The 20,168-nt window shown below is 40.4% G+C and overlaps 1 protein-coding gene across 1 annotated transcript in view; it reads left to right on the forward strand.

Moving 5' to 3' along the window:
- The window catches only part of Cfap54 (cilia and flagella associated protein 54), a 353,322-nt gene that overhangs the window by 165,203 nt on the left and 167,951 nt on the right, over positions 1-20,168 (forward strand). Inside the window, exons 44-48 of the mRNA XM_023716586.1 lie at positions 834-900; positions 2,819-3,001; positions 5,531-5,617; positions 11,218-11,340; positions 16,164-16,217. Of these exons, the coding sequence (XP_023572354.1) occupies positions 834-900; positions 2,819-3,001; positions 5,531-5,617; positions 11,218-11,340; positions 16,164-16,217 (514 nt within the window). The remainder of the gene's footprint in view (positions 1-833; positions 901-2,818; positions 3,002-5,530; positions 5,618-11,217; positions 11,341-16,163; positions 16,218-20,168) is intronic.

Here is a 20,168-nt window from a genome sequence, read left to right on the forward strand (position 1 = left end):
CCCTTTGTGTCTCTCTGGGAAGATGTTCTGCTCCTGAATCAGCTGGGTGGGTCTTGCCTCTAGCCTCTTTGCAGGGAGTTCTGCTGAAGGATTCCTCTCTGGGCCTGCACTCTGGGTCGAATGAGGATCCGCGGCCCCGGGCAGTCTCACTCACTCTCTGGGCCTGTGCTCTGAATCTATTCAGGATCCAGCGGGCCCCTGGTCGTCTCAGTCACTCACCGTGCCTGGGCCTGGGGTCTGGGTCTATCCCAAAGCTTTTAAGGTCGTTCATAAGACTGGGTGTGTGTGAGCTGATTCTTCCTCCTCTTCTTCCTCTTCATTTTGTTTTTGGTCTGTCTTCACTACAGAACAGTGACATAATTTTGGCCATTGGTTAAGCATTTGTGAAATATCATAATCACTTTCAACCCCTTTATTCCTTTTTTTAAAAATCCCTCTCTCCTTGATCTCTGAAAATCTTCTCATTTCCTGTCATCTCACTTCAATTCTATTCGTTGATATTTCAGGTTTCTCATATAGGAGAAACTATGCATCTCATTTTTTGAGTTTAGCCTTGATATTGTGTACTTTTGTATAACTTTAATTTATGCAAACTAACTATGTATAAGTACATAGATAAAAAAATCTAGAAGAAAATGGACCAAAATGTTGCCAGAAATCATAGTTAAGTGGTAGAATTATAGGTGATTTTTGATTTTGTTCTTTATATTTTTCCCATATTTTCTTCTCTGAATATCTTTGTAAGGCCTTCTGTGTCTTATATATGTCTAAAGACACATTTATATAAAAGTACTTTGGAAAATTGTCTAGTAATCGGTTTTCCTTATATTTAGGTTCATTAAAGCTGTGAATGTTACAGAGAGAACCAACTGCTGCATTTTGTCTGCGTTGCTCTTCCAGGTAAGGCTTTGTGTGTGTGCTCTCCTGTAATCCTGCGGCCGTTCATTCATCTGCAGTTTGCCACATGCATAAAACTCACAGGCAGGAAAATAGCGTGAGCCCTGGTTATATGTCACATCTGACTCCCCCTGGTGGCACCTTCCCCTTTACCATTCAAGTGTCGGCTTTCTTCTTTAACCGAAGGACTTTAGCAGATAGGGAAACTGAGTCGTCTGTCCTGAGGAAGAGCAGTGTGAAGCCAGTCTGCCTGGCTCCAGATGGTCGCCTTAGGTTATCCCATCTCTAAATAAAGTTCTGCTCACTTACATGATGTAAAATATATAATAAAGGTGAGAAATAAGTCAAAGACTACAGAAGAATGTTTGGATTTGACTGCTGTGTAGAAGAAAGGAGCTTTTATCTAAAATATAAAGCATTCTGAGATTTAGGGGTGTAGCCAGGAGCCTTTGCAGTCTGCTAAAGATTCTGTTTACTTTGACAGATGAGCAGACATCATTGTGTGTATCAGAGAGGCTGACGGCTTCTGAGATCTGGGCAGATGAATTCTTGGTGAAGCCTTCTCTGAATGTAAGGCCAGACCTTGGAATTTTCTTGTGTTCCAAATACCTCTTCCTTGAGCTTCAAAGGGAAGAGCAGAGTGGCAGGGGTGTGAGGAAGTGGAGAGTGAGTCCCTCCATATGCTGTATTCTTTTTTTCCCACAACTCCTTGCTCTTGAAGAAGTGCTGCTCATAGTCTAGAAGATAGGTGCTTTGTTTAGAGAAGTTGAACTTCTGTTTAACGTGCACATTATGTAATGCTATGTTATGAATGCTACGTTAGTAATGCTGTATCTAAAATTAAAATTTGGTAGTGGAGTTTTCTGTTAATTGTTTTCATGCTTTCTAAAGCAAATTTGTGAAATTAAAAATTTCAGTACATTCGTAGTATTTTAAAACAGGATATCTTGTATCCCTTACAAGCAATTTGATTGAAATTCTTTCCTGATACACATGTTAAACTTATTTTACAATGCATTTGTCATCAAGAAATGGTAATTACTTAAGATTACAAAATGAACATTTCTAAATGCATTCATCATGTTACCCTATCACCCAGCTGGTCACATAAACTACACAGTAAACACAGGTAAATTTAATAAATCATTCTTCTATTTGAGGCAGTTAAAATTTTGGAATTATCAATGCCTACTTTAGACTTCAGGTTATCATTTTCCCTACTTACATCCTGGCATAGTGAACAACAGATTTTTGAGTGACGTAGATGTGACTTGAGTCTTTTTTTTTTTTTTTTTTTTCTTGCCACTCTTGACTGTGTGGACACAGATAAGTTCATTGTTTAAGCTTCAGTTATGTAATTTGTGAGATAACAACCCTTCCTTCTGAAGATGAATGAGGTGAGCATTGAGGAAGTGAGGTAATGTTTGTAAAGAACCTTAGCCTGGTGCAGTGGTGCATGCTGTAACCCAGGCCCTTGAGAAGCTGGGGCAGGAGCATGGCCTTGCGTTTGAGGCCAACCTGAGCTATGTAGTGAATTTCAGCCCTCTTGGACCACATAGTGAAACCCTATTGCAAAAAATAGAAGGAAAGAAGGGAGGGATGGAAAAAAAGATGAAAGAAAGGAAATAAAGAAGGAGTGAAGGAGAGAGAATCTAGCAGCAGTGTGCAGCACAGTAATGAATAATTTCTTGAAAAATGGTAAGTGTACACTGCTGTGGAATTTCGAAAGCCCATCCCAAGTGATAAACGCATGTGGAATCTGTAATGACAGTAACCAAATCACCTAATAATAAGTGTTGTTTATTATGGAGCACAGTGTGCGAGGCACATATTCAGCAATTTAGAGAGTGGTCCATAGACTTATTTCTGTTTCATCGTTGGATGCAGTTGACAGGTCTTTATTTCACTGTTTCCTTCTCAGGGTTTACTTCGAACGACACTTCCACATCCCAAGGCTGAACATTGCTATGCTCAGTACGAAGTCACACAGCTCCTCCCAGGCATTGAGCTCTTCTCAGATAGCTACCGGGCTGACATCTGCTCTGTCGTTGCCAGTTTATATTTCATTATCCGTGAGCTGCACTTTGTGAAGCACAATCTAATAGTGAGTGATTTGGAAAACCAGCTCTTCATTCACTGTGCTGCTTTCCCTTCTTACCTTATACTTTTCAAGTTTTGTTAATGTTGTTTTGGTCATTTCTGGCTTAAAGTTTTAAAATCTCTCTCTCTCTCTCTCTCTCTCTCTCTCTCTCTCTCTCTCTCTCTCATCTTTTTGAGACAGAGTTTTGCTATGCAGTTCAGGCTGGCCTTGAGTTAACTTTGTAGTCCAGGCTGGTTTTGAACTCAAAAGGATCCTCCTGCCCAAGCCTCCCGAGTGCTGGGTATCACCACACCCAGTTTAAAGATCTCTATATTCTTATCTGTATTTCAAAATAAAACATATTCATTAATAATTTTGCTTTGTCATCATTGTTTGCCTTTCCCGTAGAGTGCAAAGGAGGTGTCTAATTGTTTTTATTCTTGCTTTTAGTCCGATTTCACTTTCCATTTTTCTAAGACATGTGAAATTGACTAGGATGTGGCGTTGATGTCAGAACTAGGAGACTCAGTGCCCGGAGCGCACCGTGCTGAGTCCTGCAGCTCTTCTCAAAACCTACGCTGTGAGAATATTTCCCTACTGAGATCAGTTGCTGGCTCTGACCGTGAGGGAAAAGGCAGATGGGTTTCAGAACCTTGGGAAATCCGTAAGCCCGAACACACAGCTCTCTTTCGTTAAGGGCAAGAAATCATGGCATCGCTCATAAATTTGAATTTGGCTGCATTTTAAAAATGAATTAGTATGTTCTATTGGTCATTCCATATTTTTCTCATTTAACTTATTCTATTGATTTCCTTTTCTTGTCCTCTATTTTTTTCATCTTTTCCCCATTCGCTTCTTGATATTATTCTTTCATTTTTCTGCTTTTTTATTTTTCCTTCCTAACTTTCATAATTACAATCTTTTTTTCCATATCTTTTTCTGAATTGTTTTCCTATTCCTGGCATATTTGTGTTGGTTTTAAAAATCCAATTTAGTATATTAGAAATATTTATTGCCCCATGAAGAGTTGTTAAATTATAAAACCATTTATTAAAGTGAAAAAGTTGATAAATGCTTTTAACTTTGGGCAGATTTGGTAAGACATTATTTATTAAAACAATAATATAGTAGAGCTTCTCTCCCTGTTAAAGGGATTCATTTCTGGCTCGAGGGTGTGGCTGTAGCCCCTAGGTAACCTTTAGCTGCCTGCTCACTTCGTGTATAATATAGGTCACTGCATTGTAAAAGAAACGAGACTTTGTTCTCTCTCTGAAGCATAAGAAATTGTGAAGTTTTTTTCTGATATGAGCAATTGGCTGCAGTGAAATGATGTGTTTTTATCTCTCACTAAAGAAACGAAATCTCAGAAGTTATCATGAACTCCTAATGTTGCTGAATTAGTTGTAGAAAAAGGTTTTGTGTTTATGTTTATGGTGCATAATTGTAGAAAAATGTATTATGTTGGAAGCCATTTAAGGCTATTTAAATCCTTTTGAAAAGTGGCTGCTGTTACCAGCTGCCTCTCGACCTACTGTTATACAAACTTACCAGAAGCGAAGTCTCCTTTGTGTCCCGTTAACCTAGGAGAAGCCCAGTGGCAAGGAGGCTTTTGTCAAACAGAAATTTTCTCTGGGCCTTAGAGCCCTGGGAAACAGTTCGCTGAACAAAGAGGATCTCCAGCCTTCTGGCTCCTTCTCCCTTGGTAGGGAGCTGCAGGAATGGAGCTTCAGGTTTGAGTTGTGGTCTGAAGGGCTTTTTTCCCCTTTCATATATTGTTTTCTATTCTCCTGGCACATTTGTTTTTCTAAATTCAACTCTCACTTAGTAATGAAAATATAAAGGCAAACCTTTGCTCGCTCTGAGTAGATAGTGGCTAGGTGAGCTGAAACGCTAGGTAGTCTAGGAGCCTTCAGTAGATTGCCCAAGGCTGCATGAAATACGGAGCTTTGGGTTTAATTCTGGGAAAATATTGTGTGGAGAATAGGTTGGGTTTTAATCAGTAGGATATATGCTATATAATGTCTGGGACTTGTTATATTTTCTGTTCTTGCTTAACAGTGCATAGCCCATCAGAGGCATATTGTAAAGAGGCTTTTGCCAAAAGAAAAATTCTAATTAAAAAGCAGCTGACACTGAGAAAAGTCAGTAACAGCTTGCCAGGGGACACGAATGTGACTTCTTTTGCTTAGACTTTGCATAGGTTTGATAGCTCATTTGCTAGCATTTTCTCCACAGGCCTCATACATTTAGGTTAATTTTTTTCAAGAAAATAATTAATAGGCTTTTAACTTTTCTATGCTTAAAGGGATGTCAAACCTAGGCCTGGTTTACTAAATGGCATCTAGTTGACACCCTAAGTCTCCTATAACATCTTAATCTGATAAAATCATGCAGCATATATCAGAAAGATCATTTGCCTTATGCCAGTTTGGTCTGCCAACATGGAAACTCTTCAGTACTTTACACAGTATGCCCTACATTTAATATTTAGCTCAGTTTGATTATTAGATTATTGTCACCGGATTATTATTAAAATGTATTTTCTTCCGGTAGGTTCTGCCTCTCCTTGCATTGTATCAATATTTTGTTTCTGGAATTTGCCAAGACCTAGTTAGAAACCTAGAAGCAAGGATCCTTAAGGTATGTTATAAACTTTAAAGACATTTGATATTAGCTATGAAGGGTATTGTTCTTTGTTAATTTGATTCTAATACTCAGAATAATAAGTGATAATAACACAGTGTTATGTGGATATAAAAAATGACTTACCCATCATAACAGTGTTGAATAGCTACTCTACAGTTGAGGCCCACACACCAGCTGGAAGCTGGGTGTCACTGTTCTGAGAATGGCTTCCTCACAGAGACTGAACGAGGCTGTGTTCTGGATTTTTTGAGGTTATTTATGATATTTATGTACAAGGGGTGGCCAAAATTACAGTGAATGTTAAAATTAAAAGAATATTATAATAAAAGACACATTGACATTAATCCTCTCAAAAAATGCCCCCGTTCTTTAAAAACACATATCCCATCATTCTTGTCATTTTCTGAAGCAGCTCTGGAAGTCCTTTCATGAAGGTTTTGATGAGATGTGGTGCAAAATTTGGTGAATGCTGCCGCCAAGTACCATCCAGTGGAAGGGTTCTGGGCTGCTAAGCACATGGTGGGGCATACATCCACCTTCCTTGCCAGATCTGGTATTGTGCAGCTTCTGGTTTCTCCTCAAAGCTGAAATGAGCATGACAGACAGGTAGCCATTTTGGATTGATCGAGGACACTGAGGCATCTTGACAGCACAGCTAACACTCAAGTAAACGATGTTCCAGGACAGTTTCAGAAAATGGAAAGAACAATGGGATAAGGTGTTCGAAACAAGCGTAGATCATTTGAGGGAGACTAATTGTCTTTCACTGTAATAAATTTTTATAATTTAAACTTTCACATTTTCAGGTCATGCCTCATTTACCATGATATGCAGCTGATTTTCAGTGGATAGGCAATTCAGTTACTAAGACCAGAAAATGCATTCTATAACCCAGGCATTGCTTAGGGTTCTCTGCCCTAAGAGTCACACGCTATTGACCTGAACCCCACGTGGAGTGGAGTGGGGTTCGCTGCCTGTTTTCCTTGTCACTTGTGCTGCAAGCCTCTTGGTCTTATTTTGTACCAGGTCGTCTCAGCATCCAGCTGTCTCTACCTCTCCTGTGCCTCTTTAAGTCTAACGTGGAATCCCCTGCCTTATTCCTTTTCCCTGTTTTACTCCTACATCAATGCACACAATATATTCACCCAGGGCCTTGGTTTCTGTAGTGCCCTTTGCTGAACATTGAGGAAACAGGGAAGTTTAAGCTGAGGTAAAACAAACCATTTAAAGCAAGATATCGCACATTCTTGAGCTAAAAATATTTTTTACCTCTCATCTCACTGTGTAATCTATATATTGGTAAATGTTTCACAGTGAGCTCTTTAGAAAAAAAATGATTTAAGGCTTTGAAATTTTCCAAAGGGTGTAAGTCCTCCAACTGTGACTGATTCAAGCTACTCACTCACAGATGTCCCTGGAGATGCACAAGGGACAGAGATGCCCGAAGAGCACTTGCAAGTGGAGCAAGTCGGCTACAGCACATCCCTCTAGTGCGCCTCTTTCTCTGCTTTTGGACATTCCATCTATCTTCCCCCTAAATCCCTCCTGTTTCTGAAGAGGGGAAACTAGAGATGCTCCTGAAGCACTGTCTCCATCCAAGCCCTGCGGGCTTATGTAAATAGTCCATTGAATTCTAATTCTAAATAAAAAAGTCTTAAGAGGACTTAATAAATAATTCATTACTGACTGTGAAAATTTCTGGTTCACCCTCTCTGAGTTACTGATTCTCAACAGTGTCTTATTGTTGAATGTCAGCACTTAAAACTCTGTGTAACTTTTTTCTTTCCTATTCTCTCAACAGTGCCCTTTGGAATCCATAGTTCTTAAATCGAGGGCTGTGTCTTGCTCATCTTTTAATTCTCTCTACTGTGTTGAGCACTACATTTACATTCTTGATAGTCATTGATGAATGGTTATATTGAATTTAAAATTTGCAAGCATTTATCAGGTGCCTGTTGCCCGCATCGCTTCGGTGTTTAGTGGAACTCACCCATATAATAGCTGATAAGTACTCACTGATTTGACTCTGAGAGAACATTGGACCTTCTGTTTCAGAGTGCCATGTTAGTACCTTGAGTCTCATTCATGTAAACCATGGTTGTGTAAACCCTCTTATGTCAACTGGGAAGACAAACTGGACATGCACTAAGTTTGCAGTGTGTGGACCTGTCCCTTGCTCTTTGCACATGAGTGTGGCGAGCACTGTCTCTGGGTATGTGGAGGGGGGCAGCGGCTTTGAGGCTTTGGGTTTCACTTACTAGCTAAGAATATAGGCTTGAAAAGAGCACACATTACCAAGTTGGAGAGAAGAGGCAGGGAGTGTTGTTGGTGAACAACAGTGTAAAAGACACAGGGTAAGAGAGCACTGGTGTGGCGGTGGGTGGGGGTTCAGTTCTATTGGACAGAGGCCCTGGGCAGCGAGAGTGCAGATAACGTGAGGAACACCAAAAAGACATGATTCCAGGGTCCCGACCTGAATTCCAAACCATGAAGAAGCAGAACGTGGAGGTGGTGCAGTGAGGGGTGGGAGGAGACTGTGGAGTAAGAGTTGGCTAAGAAGAGTCTGCTGGTCTGTCACTAAGGGGGCTGGAGAAATTGCTGTTGCACATAGGGCGGAGACCCAGAAGGGCACCCAGGGACAGTTTGGAATAAAACTTTTGCTCAGGTTCCTGTTTTCATTGGCTTGTGTCAGTCTGCTTTAGGTTACTTCACCAGTTTGGGTAATGTGTGAAGAAAATAAGTTTACTTCTCATAGTGCCTGAGGCTGGGTGTCCAGGACCAAGGGCTTTATCTGGTGAGCATCTTCGTGCCACATCAGCACATGGCAGAGGGCAGCACTTGTAAGAGATCAGGACAAGTAGATGCAAGTCTCTTCCTCACCTTCCAAAGTCACTAATCCCAGTCCCACCCTCATGACCAAGTCTAATCTTAGCTACTTCCTGAAGGCCCCACTTTGCAAAATTATCGACCTGTCCTTAGGAGTTTTTAATTCATATATATATATATATTTTTTTTTTTTGAGGGGGTGGATACATTCAAGGCATAGCAATTTATTAGCATTTGGCAGCTGTTTGTGTACTGACATGGTTTAAAACCCAGTGAAAAACTTTGGCCTCTCTTCTGAAGTCTTGTATAGTGGGGGTGTTAGTTCCAGAAGTTTGATCAGGAGAATGACATGGTCAGATCTGGTGTCTAGTCTCTGCTTGGAGCACAGTGAGGCAGAGGCGGGATCCTGCTGGTGTAGTAGTACTGAAAAACCAGATTAGTGCTTGACAGTTGCAATCTAAAGGGCAGCTGACAGATCATGAAGAGAAAGAAATGACAGCTCCCGTGAGTGGAGTTTGCCTGACCTTTCTGAAGTAAACTGGGGTCAGTGAGTGGAAAAAGAGAAAAGTCAGAGGCAGGAAATCACGAGCAGTGATGGTTTCTGACAAGTCGAACAGCGGCAGAGCATGCTGTTAGCTTTCTATGGTACACTAGTGGCTCTCGTGGAAAGCTGTTAAGTCCTCTTTATGAGCAACTGCCAGCCTCTTCAAAGAGTTAGAATTTTCAACATATCAAATGTTCCCAGGAAGGGTACTGATGGCTCTGTATTTGTATGAATGAAGACTTGATTTATAGCTAGCTATTTTTGCCATCTGAGTTGTTTGTGTTCACACTGTTGGTCACTTCTGAAAATATTGTGTCTGTTATCACCACCATCATTTTGTCAGTGTCTTGATTGGCATGATACACTGAAATCAGACATAGCCTTGTCCGTCATTTGCAGTCTGAATTCACCAACCTTAGAGTCAAGACCACAGAGACTAACTACATACAGATCTGGGGGTTTTCTTGTAGGGACCCTGAGGAAGTGGTCATCTAGAAACCTGGAAGGGTTCCCATGTCTCTAAGTGCTTTCATCCTATATGGCCATGGGAGGTTAGAGGCCAAGGTGCCTAAGGTGAGCAGCTCAGTGTGCAACTCGATAGACAAGCAGCCTTCTCTTTCCCTTTAAAAATCTTCTTCTGACCATTTGTGTTTTATTACCATGTTATTTTCGTATCTAACTTCCTCCAACTTATCTTCTTTTTATTTTATTTTGTACACTCTTGGGATTCCTAAGTAAGTATGGAAAGGAAACGAGAGAGTAAGATGGATTGATATGCTGAGGAGCTATTGATTTTTCTTTTGAAATGCTGTATCTACATCCATACCTATCATCTATATCATCTGTATCTATTTCACTCAGTTGTGTGTTTGATTCCCTGTGTCAGTATTTATGTCTCACTTCTTTGTTCTCTTTAATAAAATCACTAGGTGTTTTTAAAACATAAGTCATGTCAGACTCCTGTTGATAACCCTGAAGTAACTTCATATCATGTAGAAAATACAATGCAAATTCTCTACTGTAGTCTAGAGGCTGTATATGACCTTCCCTGACTCCCTTTTGTACCTACCTCCTAATTCTTTTCTAGAATCCTGAGCTCTAACCACATGGGCTGTTTCTGGAACATTCCAGGACACCACAGCTGTCCTCTGCAAGGGGGAGGGGTGCCCAGAAAATATTCACATGTCTGTCTCTCTGACATCATTCCCAACTCTTCTCTTGAAGGGCTTCTCCTCACACAAGTACTTCCGGTCCTCAAAGTAGCTTTTTCTCAATGCATTCAATGCCCTGGCTGTCTTATGCTGTGTGCAACATCATGCTTCACTTGCATTTAGCTAAATATATATAGCAATGGCTGTAACCTTCAAGACAGCTTAGTATCAAGAGGTACTCAGTGAGCATGTTGGATGAATGAAAGAATGTGAGTGAGCATTTTTTCCCACCATTTCCTGGTTGATGTTCCCACTGGATTATATTAAGGTATGCATGTAAAATGTGTAGTTGCTCATTAATGTTGATAGTTGCATAGAGAGTATATGTTTTTCAAATTGAAAGTATATGTCTTTATTCATTATGGATGGGGAAATTAGTAGGTTTTTATGCCTCTATATTTGAAGTTCGTATAGTGGTTCCCTTGAGTTTCTTAGAGCACTCAAGAACTGAGGAGTGTTGCTGTTACTTTGGTACTAAGCCACAGTTTTCTGTGGGAATGAAGAGATAAAGTCATCATTTTAAAAAATGTTTCCATGACTATCATCTCTTTACATGCGCTCCTTCGGTGAAGTAAGCACCACCCAATCAATGCTGATCAGATTTTAGTCCACGGCTCATAGGAGCTGGGACACACCCCTTATACACCACCCCACCCACTCATGAATTAGTGAGTATTGATTCACAGTACATTATAATCTCCCTGCAGAAATTTTTTTTTTTGTATTTTATTTGTGTTTTAGGGAAGGGTCTACAGGGTGTTTAGGGTCTCACTACTAAATCAGACTCGTAGTGATCTGTTTACAGCCTCCCAAGAGCTGGGATTATAGGTGCATGCCTCCATGCCCAGTCTCAATTGCCATGGGACTGAACCCCTGGCCCCTGCACCTACTTGCAGGTGCTTTAATCCACTGAGCTATTTGGCTAGCCCTCCCTGCAGAAATTTTGGATCTTAAAAGTTTATGATTTTTCTCTAATTATTTTTATAACTTAAAATCTCTTCCTTCATTTACAGATAGAAGTTCTCCTTGATTTAGGCTTCTTTTCCGAAGCCTTTTCTGAGCTATCTCAGATTCTTTATGGGAAAAATATGCCTTGCGCAATACCTTCCTGCTGTAAAGCTCCTCAAAAATCTAAGGTAAGCAGGAAATTTGATTCAAAGCTATTTCTTTACCTCAGAGGGGGCAACAGCTTCTAAAACATGTGGCACATTCCCACAGAAGAATACTTAGTGTCAGTGCATCACAACTCTTTGTGACGTCTGGCCACAGGTAAGAACAGACTCATGGGATTTCATTGATGTGGAGTAGAAGGGACCTAAGGGACCACATGTGCTTCTAAAGTTTTGCAGTAGAATTGTGGCTCAGGGGTGCTGCTGGTAGCATTATAGTTGGGATGGACATGGGCTGGGGAGATAGCTAAGTAGAATAAGTGCTTTTCTGACAAGCGCAAGGGCCTGAGTTCAATCCCTGGTTCCGAAAAAAAGAAATTGCAGTCCCTGCACTTGCCTAAGCAGGCACTCTATAGCTGGGATGGACAGTCTCTTCAGACTATTTATCAGCTACCACTTCATATCTTTTGGTTATAACTTCTATTTAATGTTCTTAGTCGAAACCATCTCTCCTCATTTCTTATTTGGATCCTTTCCTAGTTTACATATTTTATGCTGTCAGTGTGTTAATGGTGTGCTGTTCAGGTATTTTCTGATTTCTGTGCAGAAAGAACATTTTTTGCCTGGTCTCTTTGAATTGAGATAGTTTTATCTAGGTCACTTAATTTCTGCTTGTTAACTGGATAGCTGAAGCACTCTTGGAAATGAATGCTGGAGTTTCAGTGACAGCGTGCATTAAGGCAGGATGAGCTATTATTTTCCTCTGCTTTGGTTTTTGTGGCGATCTGGGAACCACACTAGGTGATCTTTCTTCAGGCAGATGCTTAGAGTCAGTGTGGACCAGGAGTAACGGAGATGGGGAGGCAGAACTCACAGCAGCAGTGCGGACCTCACATGCGAGACGGCACGTGTGAGAGCAAGCATGCCAGGTGCAGTGCACACTGGCGGACTGGGGCAGGAGGGCCCACGGGAGGCAACGAGTCCGTGTGCGACTCATATCATATTTACATAGTGTTTCGTTATTTCAGTGTGTTCCTCTCAAATCCCTGCTTATCACTGCTCCATGTGACTGCAGTGGCATTGCCTTTACTACGACAGGAGCTGAGGATGTTGGGCAGAGGAACAGCGCTTGCCTAGCATGCCCAGGGTGGGCTTTGGATGCAATCCCCAGACTGAGAAAAAACCCTGCGAAATTATTGTAATAGGTTACGTGTAAGAACACCTTAAGAAGGACATTCAGTGATCAATTATAAATTTATATAATCAATTATATATATGTATATGTATATGTATATATATAAAATATGGAGAGAACACATCTGTGTATTATAAATAGTATATGTGTGTGTGTGAGTGTATATATATTTATCTGTCTGTCTACCCACCTATCTGTCTAGAGAGAAGCGAGTTAGTTATTTCATTCATTTTGTGTGGTGCAAAGTAATTTGTCTTCTTACCAGGTGTCAAGTTACTGGCATTTTCTTGTTTGTACCTCTGCCGGTAGCCATTTTCTATTAACGTTCTACTTTAATTTATTTATGATACTTACTGAGTGCTTGCACAATGCAGGCAGATTCCAGGAATGAGGATCGAGCAGTAAAAAGTCAAGCAGAGCTATCGCGTTCCTGGAGCTTATAGTCCAGTGAGAGGGGCAAGCGGTGGACACGCAAGCACAGCGGGTTCCCAGTGGGGCGGGGCTGTGCTGTCCAGCCAAGCCAGGAAGAACAAGAGTGACCAGGGCCATGTGTTACTCTTTTGTTGAGGATGAGGAATAAAATAAGGCAGTTTTGAGAGAGAGGAGGCCAAAAACTTGGGAGAACAGCCTTCCAAGCAGGAGGAACTGTGCGGGAAAAGCCTCGGAGGAGGGTGCCCACAAGACATGGTTGAGGTAAACCCTCTAGGCCAAGGAGGCTGCAGGAAAAGGGTGCAGGAGAGGAGGGACTAGGATTCAGGATCCAGGTGCTGAGTGACCTCCTCTGCCTTGCTGAGGATTTGAATGTTCTTGGAGCCAGCAGGGAAATCTTGTAGTTCTGAGACATGGCATGATAGGAGCTAAATATAAAACAACCACTTTGTTTACTGTTAGTGATTAAACGGTGGGTGGCAGTAGCCCAAATAGACTAATTCAAAGACGGTTCAGACATGGAAAATAGTCTGGCTGAGACACGACAGTGCTTGGGGTATTCACGCGTGAGAGGGTGAGGAGGACGTGGTGGCCCACTTCCAAGTACGGTGTGCAGAGAGAGCTGATAGCGCCTGCTCGAGATGCTTTGGGTGTGGAATGTAAGAGAGGTCAAGGATGACTGCAGAGTGCTCAACCTGGGAAAGAGGCTTCAGACCCTGAGACGGGAATGCTGCCCAGCCCTGTAGGGTCGGAGACACACAGTGGACAGCCAGGTGGATAGCCAGCAGAAATGCTCGGAACAGAGCATGCGCAGGTGGCGGGGTTCGTTTTGGAAGCATTAGTGTGCGCCTAAGCGTAGGACTGGATGCAGGCAGCTGGGAAGCAAGGCAGACAGAGAACAGAAATCAGCGAGCTATGCCTTAAGGTCATCCCCATTCAAAGGCCAGGAAGACGAGGAGGGCTGAGAAACCGGCTGGGTAGAATGGAAGATGCAAGGGTTTCTGATGGCCCCTGCTTTTACCAATCAAAATATCTGAGACTAATTTTTTTAACTTATAAATTCCAAACTTCATTTTAATCCACCAGCTTCCCACAATGAAGGTGTGGGTGAATTCTCTCTCGGTGGATTCTGGCTTCAAATTTTGTATTCTCAAAGTTAATTTGCAGCTTTCCAGCTTCAATTGGGAATTTAAAAAGTGTAATTAAAAGAGGAAATGCTTTCAAGGTTTATAATTAAAATAGGTACCAATGTTATTAGGCTGCAGGCCAGTTATTTAAGGAAGGGATTAATGAGTTAAGTTTCATTTGTAAAGGAAATAACTGAAAAAGTTTTATAGATTACTATTGGGCTTTTGTCATATCCCTTAAAAAAATCTATGCTCTAACATTATATCATTGTAATTTTGTTCTTACCACCAAATCTAAAATCTTGTTTATACAACCGAAAGATCCACCATGTCCCAGTTTCCATTACTAAATTTTCAGTGCATTACAAGCACTGTAGAATATCCTCAAGAAAAAATTTTAAGAAAGCACTCACCGATACTTTCTTTCAGTAAAAAACTCTATGTGATGAATTGGCTTGGGGATCCATCCAAAGCAGAGCCTGAGACAAGGATTTGGGCGTAAGTAGTTAGTGTCGAGGTGATGGCAGAAAGGGTGTTGAGTCAGAGGAAAGGCCACATGAAGAGGGTAAAGTGAATCCGGAGAGCATTAATGAGGTTACTGCCACGGGCAATCAGGTCCTTCAGAGAGTGAGGACGACGTGTCGCTTGTCCCTCACTGGTAAGGCTGGTTCTCCACAATAGATGCCCATTTATGGCCTTTCCTGAACAGCCTTCTGGCCATAGATTGCCCGCAGGCCCAGGTGTGTGGAGACTGTCGGGTGCGGGAGTAAGCTGTCCTTGCGAGCTATTGGTGGCTTCCTGCTGTCCAAGGAAAAATGGGAACAACATCAGTATTGATTTCTACAAATGAACATTTTGAGAAAGAGCTTTTTGTAACAAGAAAGATCGATTTTAACCCCAAAATACAACAGTCTTCTGTGTCAGATAATTATTTCCTGATTCTCTGTTATATTTAGAACCAAACACATTAACAGGTAGCTCATTGGAAAAAGAACCACAAAACAATAAAGCTGAATAGTAACACAATTTTGCATCAAACTAGCTGAGACCTTTGGGGGGTGGTGCTCAGTGCTGTCAGGAGTGTGCTCCTCCTGGCATCTCACATAGCACAGGGTGAAGTGAGTCTTCCTCTTTCAGTTTTCTCAATACTGTATATTCCTCTTTTGGCCCAGAAATACTCTGTCCAGGAACCCAAAGGGAATAATCAGAAATACAGACCAAACAGTCATCAACGGCATTTAAGCTGAGGCTGATATTTGGGGTGATGTTGGGAAGCTGCTCTCATAGACGTTGGACAATGGGAAAGGGGTGCTTTTTGTGCTACGTTTATATCATCAAATGTAACTACCCACTGGACTTAGGTTTACCAATAATTTGATAGTATAGGATGATAATCTGGTCATGTTTATTAATGAAAATGGAATCCAAGTTTATGTATACATTTTAAAAATACAAAAAAGATTGATAGAGCAAAGTAAAACATAACTAATAAGTAAGGAGATGGAACTTTCTCAAATGGGAAAGGGATCAAGAGATAGAAAAAGATGGAGGAGAAGAAAAGGGAATAAAAAAAGAAAATAGAATGTGTTATGTGCAATACCAACTCCAGACAAACCATATGAAGTTTATGTACTGCAAAGGTATACTAATAAAAAAGACATCACGATACTATCATTGATCACATAAAAGAAATTCACTTATTCTTGACTTTTTTAAAAAATTATGTATTTGGAGCAGGGTCTCACTACACAGCTCGGACTCTAGTGATCCTCCTGTTTTTCAGCCTCCCCATTGCTGGGATTACGGGTGTGTGCCACCATGCCCAGACTCTGTGGCCAGGGGCTGGCATGGTATGTGGCACTGGGGGTCAAGCCTCAGTCCTTGTGCTTGCCTAAGCAGGCACTTAGTCTGCTGAGCTATCTTGATGGCCCTTTAGGCTTGATTTTTAATTTCTCCTTTGTACTAATGTTTTCTGACTATACTATATATTATTTTTTAATAATAAAATGATACTTAAAATATTTTTAGAATCCATTAATAGCTTCACTTAAAAGAATACTTCGTCTCATTCCTACTGCTAATATTTTGTGTTTTGACAGCCATTTCAAGCATTTGCCTCAGGAAAGCCTCTCTTCAGTAGAGAAAACATGCAGGTAAGCATAACAGTATTTTATAAAAACTGGATACTTACTGGATTTACTGTGGGTGATTTTTCAGTCATTTCAATCTATTTGGGAGACATAATCTTTGGTTTTGAAAGCCTGATGAGATGTATATGTTTCTATTTGTAGGGTTTTGTTTTAGTCCAAAACTTTGAAGTCAAATGTTGTATTAGATCAAACTGATCTAGTTTCAGGATGGGCACATAGTAGTTAGTACTCTTGCTTTTCAGTTACAGATGGATGTTCAAATACCCACAACAACAATCTCAACTGTAATATTTATCTTTATTTCCTAGAAAGAAATGGCTGGTTCTTGGTTATTTAGAAAAAAAATTGGCCTGGTAAACTTTTCCATAGCGCATGTGTTCAACACTGCTTTTATTCATGTCCCTTTATCTCTTAGTTCCCAGACATCTACCAGTGGTTAGCGATGTCTGCCAATATCTACCAGTGGTTAGGGATGGCTAGCACCAATGACCCATGGTTAGGGATGTCATCATTTGGTCTTTTCATAAGTAGATCCTCTGGCTTCTGCAATATTTTTCCTGAAAAGAGTATGAGACTGCCACTCTAAATAGGTTAGATCCTGTCAATAGAAGAGCAAATAAGGACCAAAATGTACAATAGATATTGTGAAATGGGAAGAAATTGTTCAAAGGAAAAAGGCACTAGGGTAAGGGAAAAGGGAAGGAAGCGAAAAGGGAAAAGAAAGTATAAGCTAGTTATACTACTAGGTTTTTTTTTTTTTTTTTTTTTTAGTACACTGAAGGAAAGATTTGTGCTAGTATTATTTGGAACGCTTTTTATGCCCATATCTTGCACTGTAAGTAACTACTTTGCAGATAACAACACACAATGTGTTGTTAGTCTCATATTTATTTTGTTTTGAAATTTTATTTCTTCCATAAAATTAAAAAAATAGTTGAATGATTGGGATGTAAGCATTTGATGTCCTAGTTGTATTTAAATTTCTTTAAATAATTATGTAAATGGGGAAGGAGTCCCTTAACTGTATTTGTTTTTAAGTAACTGAAAACAGCAATTTGTTTTAAGCAAGGTATTTATTTTTATTGTGGAACTTGAGAGATAATTTGTCAAAATTTCATTATTTTTGTTTTCTATAATTTTGATAACGAAATCCCCACCTTTTATTAAATGTTATCTTATTACTTTTCATTTACATTTCATTACTTGTTTTTCATTTCATAAAGTTCCTTTCTAATTATGCTTCATATCATTCAATGTTTTCTGCCTAAAAATGTATTTTAATTTATAAGCAAGTTGTCTGAAATGAAAGAACTGGTATTAGTAAGATTTAAATACACATTCATACTTTATTTTCATGTTCTAAGACGTTGGGGAGTTGAAGAACATTTATTTTTTTCTAGTCAGAAGTGCCAGGCCATCCTAAAAACACTTCCTTAAGGAGCGGGTTTTTGGTATAAAAAGAATGTCTGTCTGATCATTTCTTTTTGTACAAAAAGAGACTGACAGTATAATGGAAACCCGATTTCTATTAGCTAATTAATTAAAACAGTAATGTTGGCCTGCTTAAGACTCTTCAGATTACACTTTGTATTTTCTGCATAGAGGGAGAGAAAGGAGTGTTAAATAGCATTACTAATTAATCTTCCTTTGATCCTCAAGTGTTTGTGTGTAATTGTCAAGGCTCATTAAATCACTGTTTGCTGCTGAAGGAAATGTCCTCTCTCCTTCCCACCCAACCAGTTGGAGTTTCTCTCCACGATGGTAGGGTTGACCATTTTTCTCAGGCAACGGCTTGGTGGCAGGGCAGGCCCAGCAGCTGTTAGGTGCCTGGCTGTTCTGCATGTCCTGATCTCAGCTTCTTAAGAAGGGTTAAAAAAAAAAAAAGAGGATAAACAATAGAAACAAACTTCCCACTGCCACCATTATTTTAAACTCTCCCAAGCTACGTCTTTGTTTCCATAGGACAAATAGTTTCTCTCTTATCTAAAATAGCTCTGGAAACTATGTTTAATATTAGCTAAAGATATTAGTTAAAATATTAAAAGCCTGTTGTATACAAGCCACCATTTGATGATAGCAGACAAAGCCATTAGTGAATCAGTGCTATAGATGAAATTCAATCCTCACAGAGCTCATACTTTAATGAGCAGGACTAGTAACAAACATGATGCATAAGTACACATTTAAAGGAGCAAATTATGTAGAAAGTTAGAAAGAAAACTGTATGGGTGAAAATAAATCCAGCAGTGTATTCAGGGTATCTAGAGCATTAGGCTGGGGCAGAGATTGTAATTTCAAATGGGGTGATCAGGTTAGTCTGTACCTGAAGCCAGATGCAAGTCCTGTGCAGTCAGCAGAAAGAATCATTTGGAGAGAGTGACTAGCAGGCTGAGGGGCCCTAACGCAGGATTAGCTGCTGTGGTGAGGGGCATGTTGACCAGTGTGCTGAAAATGGTATCGGTGATGGAGTGACACTGGGAAATGAAGTCAAGGGGTAAAATTGAGAAGGGCCTGGTGGTGCCACTGTAACTTCAGCTTTTGTCTGAGGAAAATGGGAGGCCATTGAAGAGCTTGCAGCAGAAGTATCGCCTGATATGCTTATGTCTTATTTATTTATTTATTTATTTATTTATTTTCAATGTGAGAGTAACGTTTATTAGGCACAAAGCCACCTGGAGCCTCCTGTGAGGCAGGAGCCCCACAGCTGAGTAACCCCTGAATATGGGCAGCTGTCCTGTTTTTGTGAGGTTGAGTGGTGGTTCCTCCCTCTAGGGTAGCCCCATCCAATAGAGTGGCTTGTTGCTAGGTTCAGTTCTCATGGGCTAATAGAGGAACTTGGGTACACATTGCAATAATTAGGGTAGACAACGTTACAAAGGTAAGACTGCAAAAATTATTTTTCTGCTAAACACTAAAGGGGCCTCTCTCCCTTTTCTGATCCTTCCTAAGGAGTCCCATCTATCCTTACAATATCAAACCAAGAAGGCATAACCATGTTCATATTTAATGTTAATAACTGGCACCTGTGGACGAATATATTAGATATGTGTTCTTCTGATATTTGAAAAGGCTCCTGCCCATCCATATCCAGTGTGGGTAGGGGTACCTTGATTCAAGAACTTAATTTGTTCTATGATTCAGGGGAAAATGGTTGTATTCATGTTCATTACCTGATGCAGAGTTTGCAAAGGGAAGCAACATTTTGCTGGATGCTTCTTCTGTTCATGAACCAAGTTGTTCATGAACAGAAGCGTTCATAAACCAAGGTATGACTGTGTCTCCCAGTCCATGAAGGAAAATAGCCATGGTGGGGACCTGGGCGGTGGACACGATGACTGGCCTCAGAGCAGACACAACTGCACATCCCCTGGGTTGGCAGATTGCACTTCAGAAACAGGAAAGAGAGCATGTACTTTGCCCAACGACATGAGTGGTGAGTCCCTGCCAGTGATACCAGGTGTGTGCACTGACAAGTGTATGCAGACGCCTTCCCCCATTGATGTTTGTTGTCTTTGGTGTGCAGTTGGGGATAGCGACTCTATTAGTTTGCTAGGGCTGCGATAGCAAAGTACTATAAACTGGGCTTATTTTTTTTTTACAGTTTCACAGCTGATTAATAGGACAGTTTTGATAATCAATACACTGTACTTTGTTATCTTAGTGGTTATCCATAGTACAAGAAGCAGACAGGATATTCTGTCCAAACACTGTTAGTACACCTCTTTCTTCTCATTGAATTAGGTGAAAGTAGCTGTAAATTTATCCTGACTATTTTGTATATATAAATACAAAATGATCTTTCCTTTGTATCCTTTTATTTTTGTCCTGTCAGAGGTGAATATTCTATTGGCATCTAAATACTATAGGTGTTTGAATTCAACTAAACAATCTAACACTGTCTAGCAGTCTATAATATTAGTGGGTTATCCTCAGAAGTTATTGACTTGAGCCTTT

Source organism: Octodon degus, unplaced genomic scaffold (assembly GCF_000260255.1).
Source record: "Octodon degus isolate 3935 unplaced genomic scaffold, OctDeg1.0 scaffold00004, whole genome shotgun sequence".
In the NCBI taxonomy this organism is placed as follows: domain Eukaryota; kingdom Metazoa; phylum Chordata; class Mammalia; order Rodentia; family Octodontidae; genus Octodon; species Octodon degus.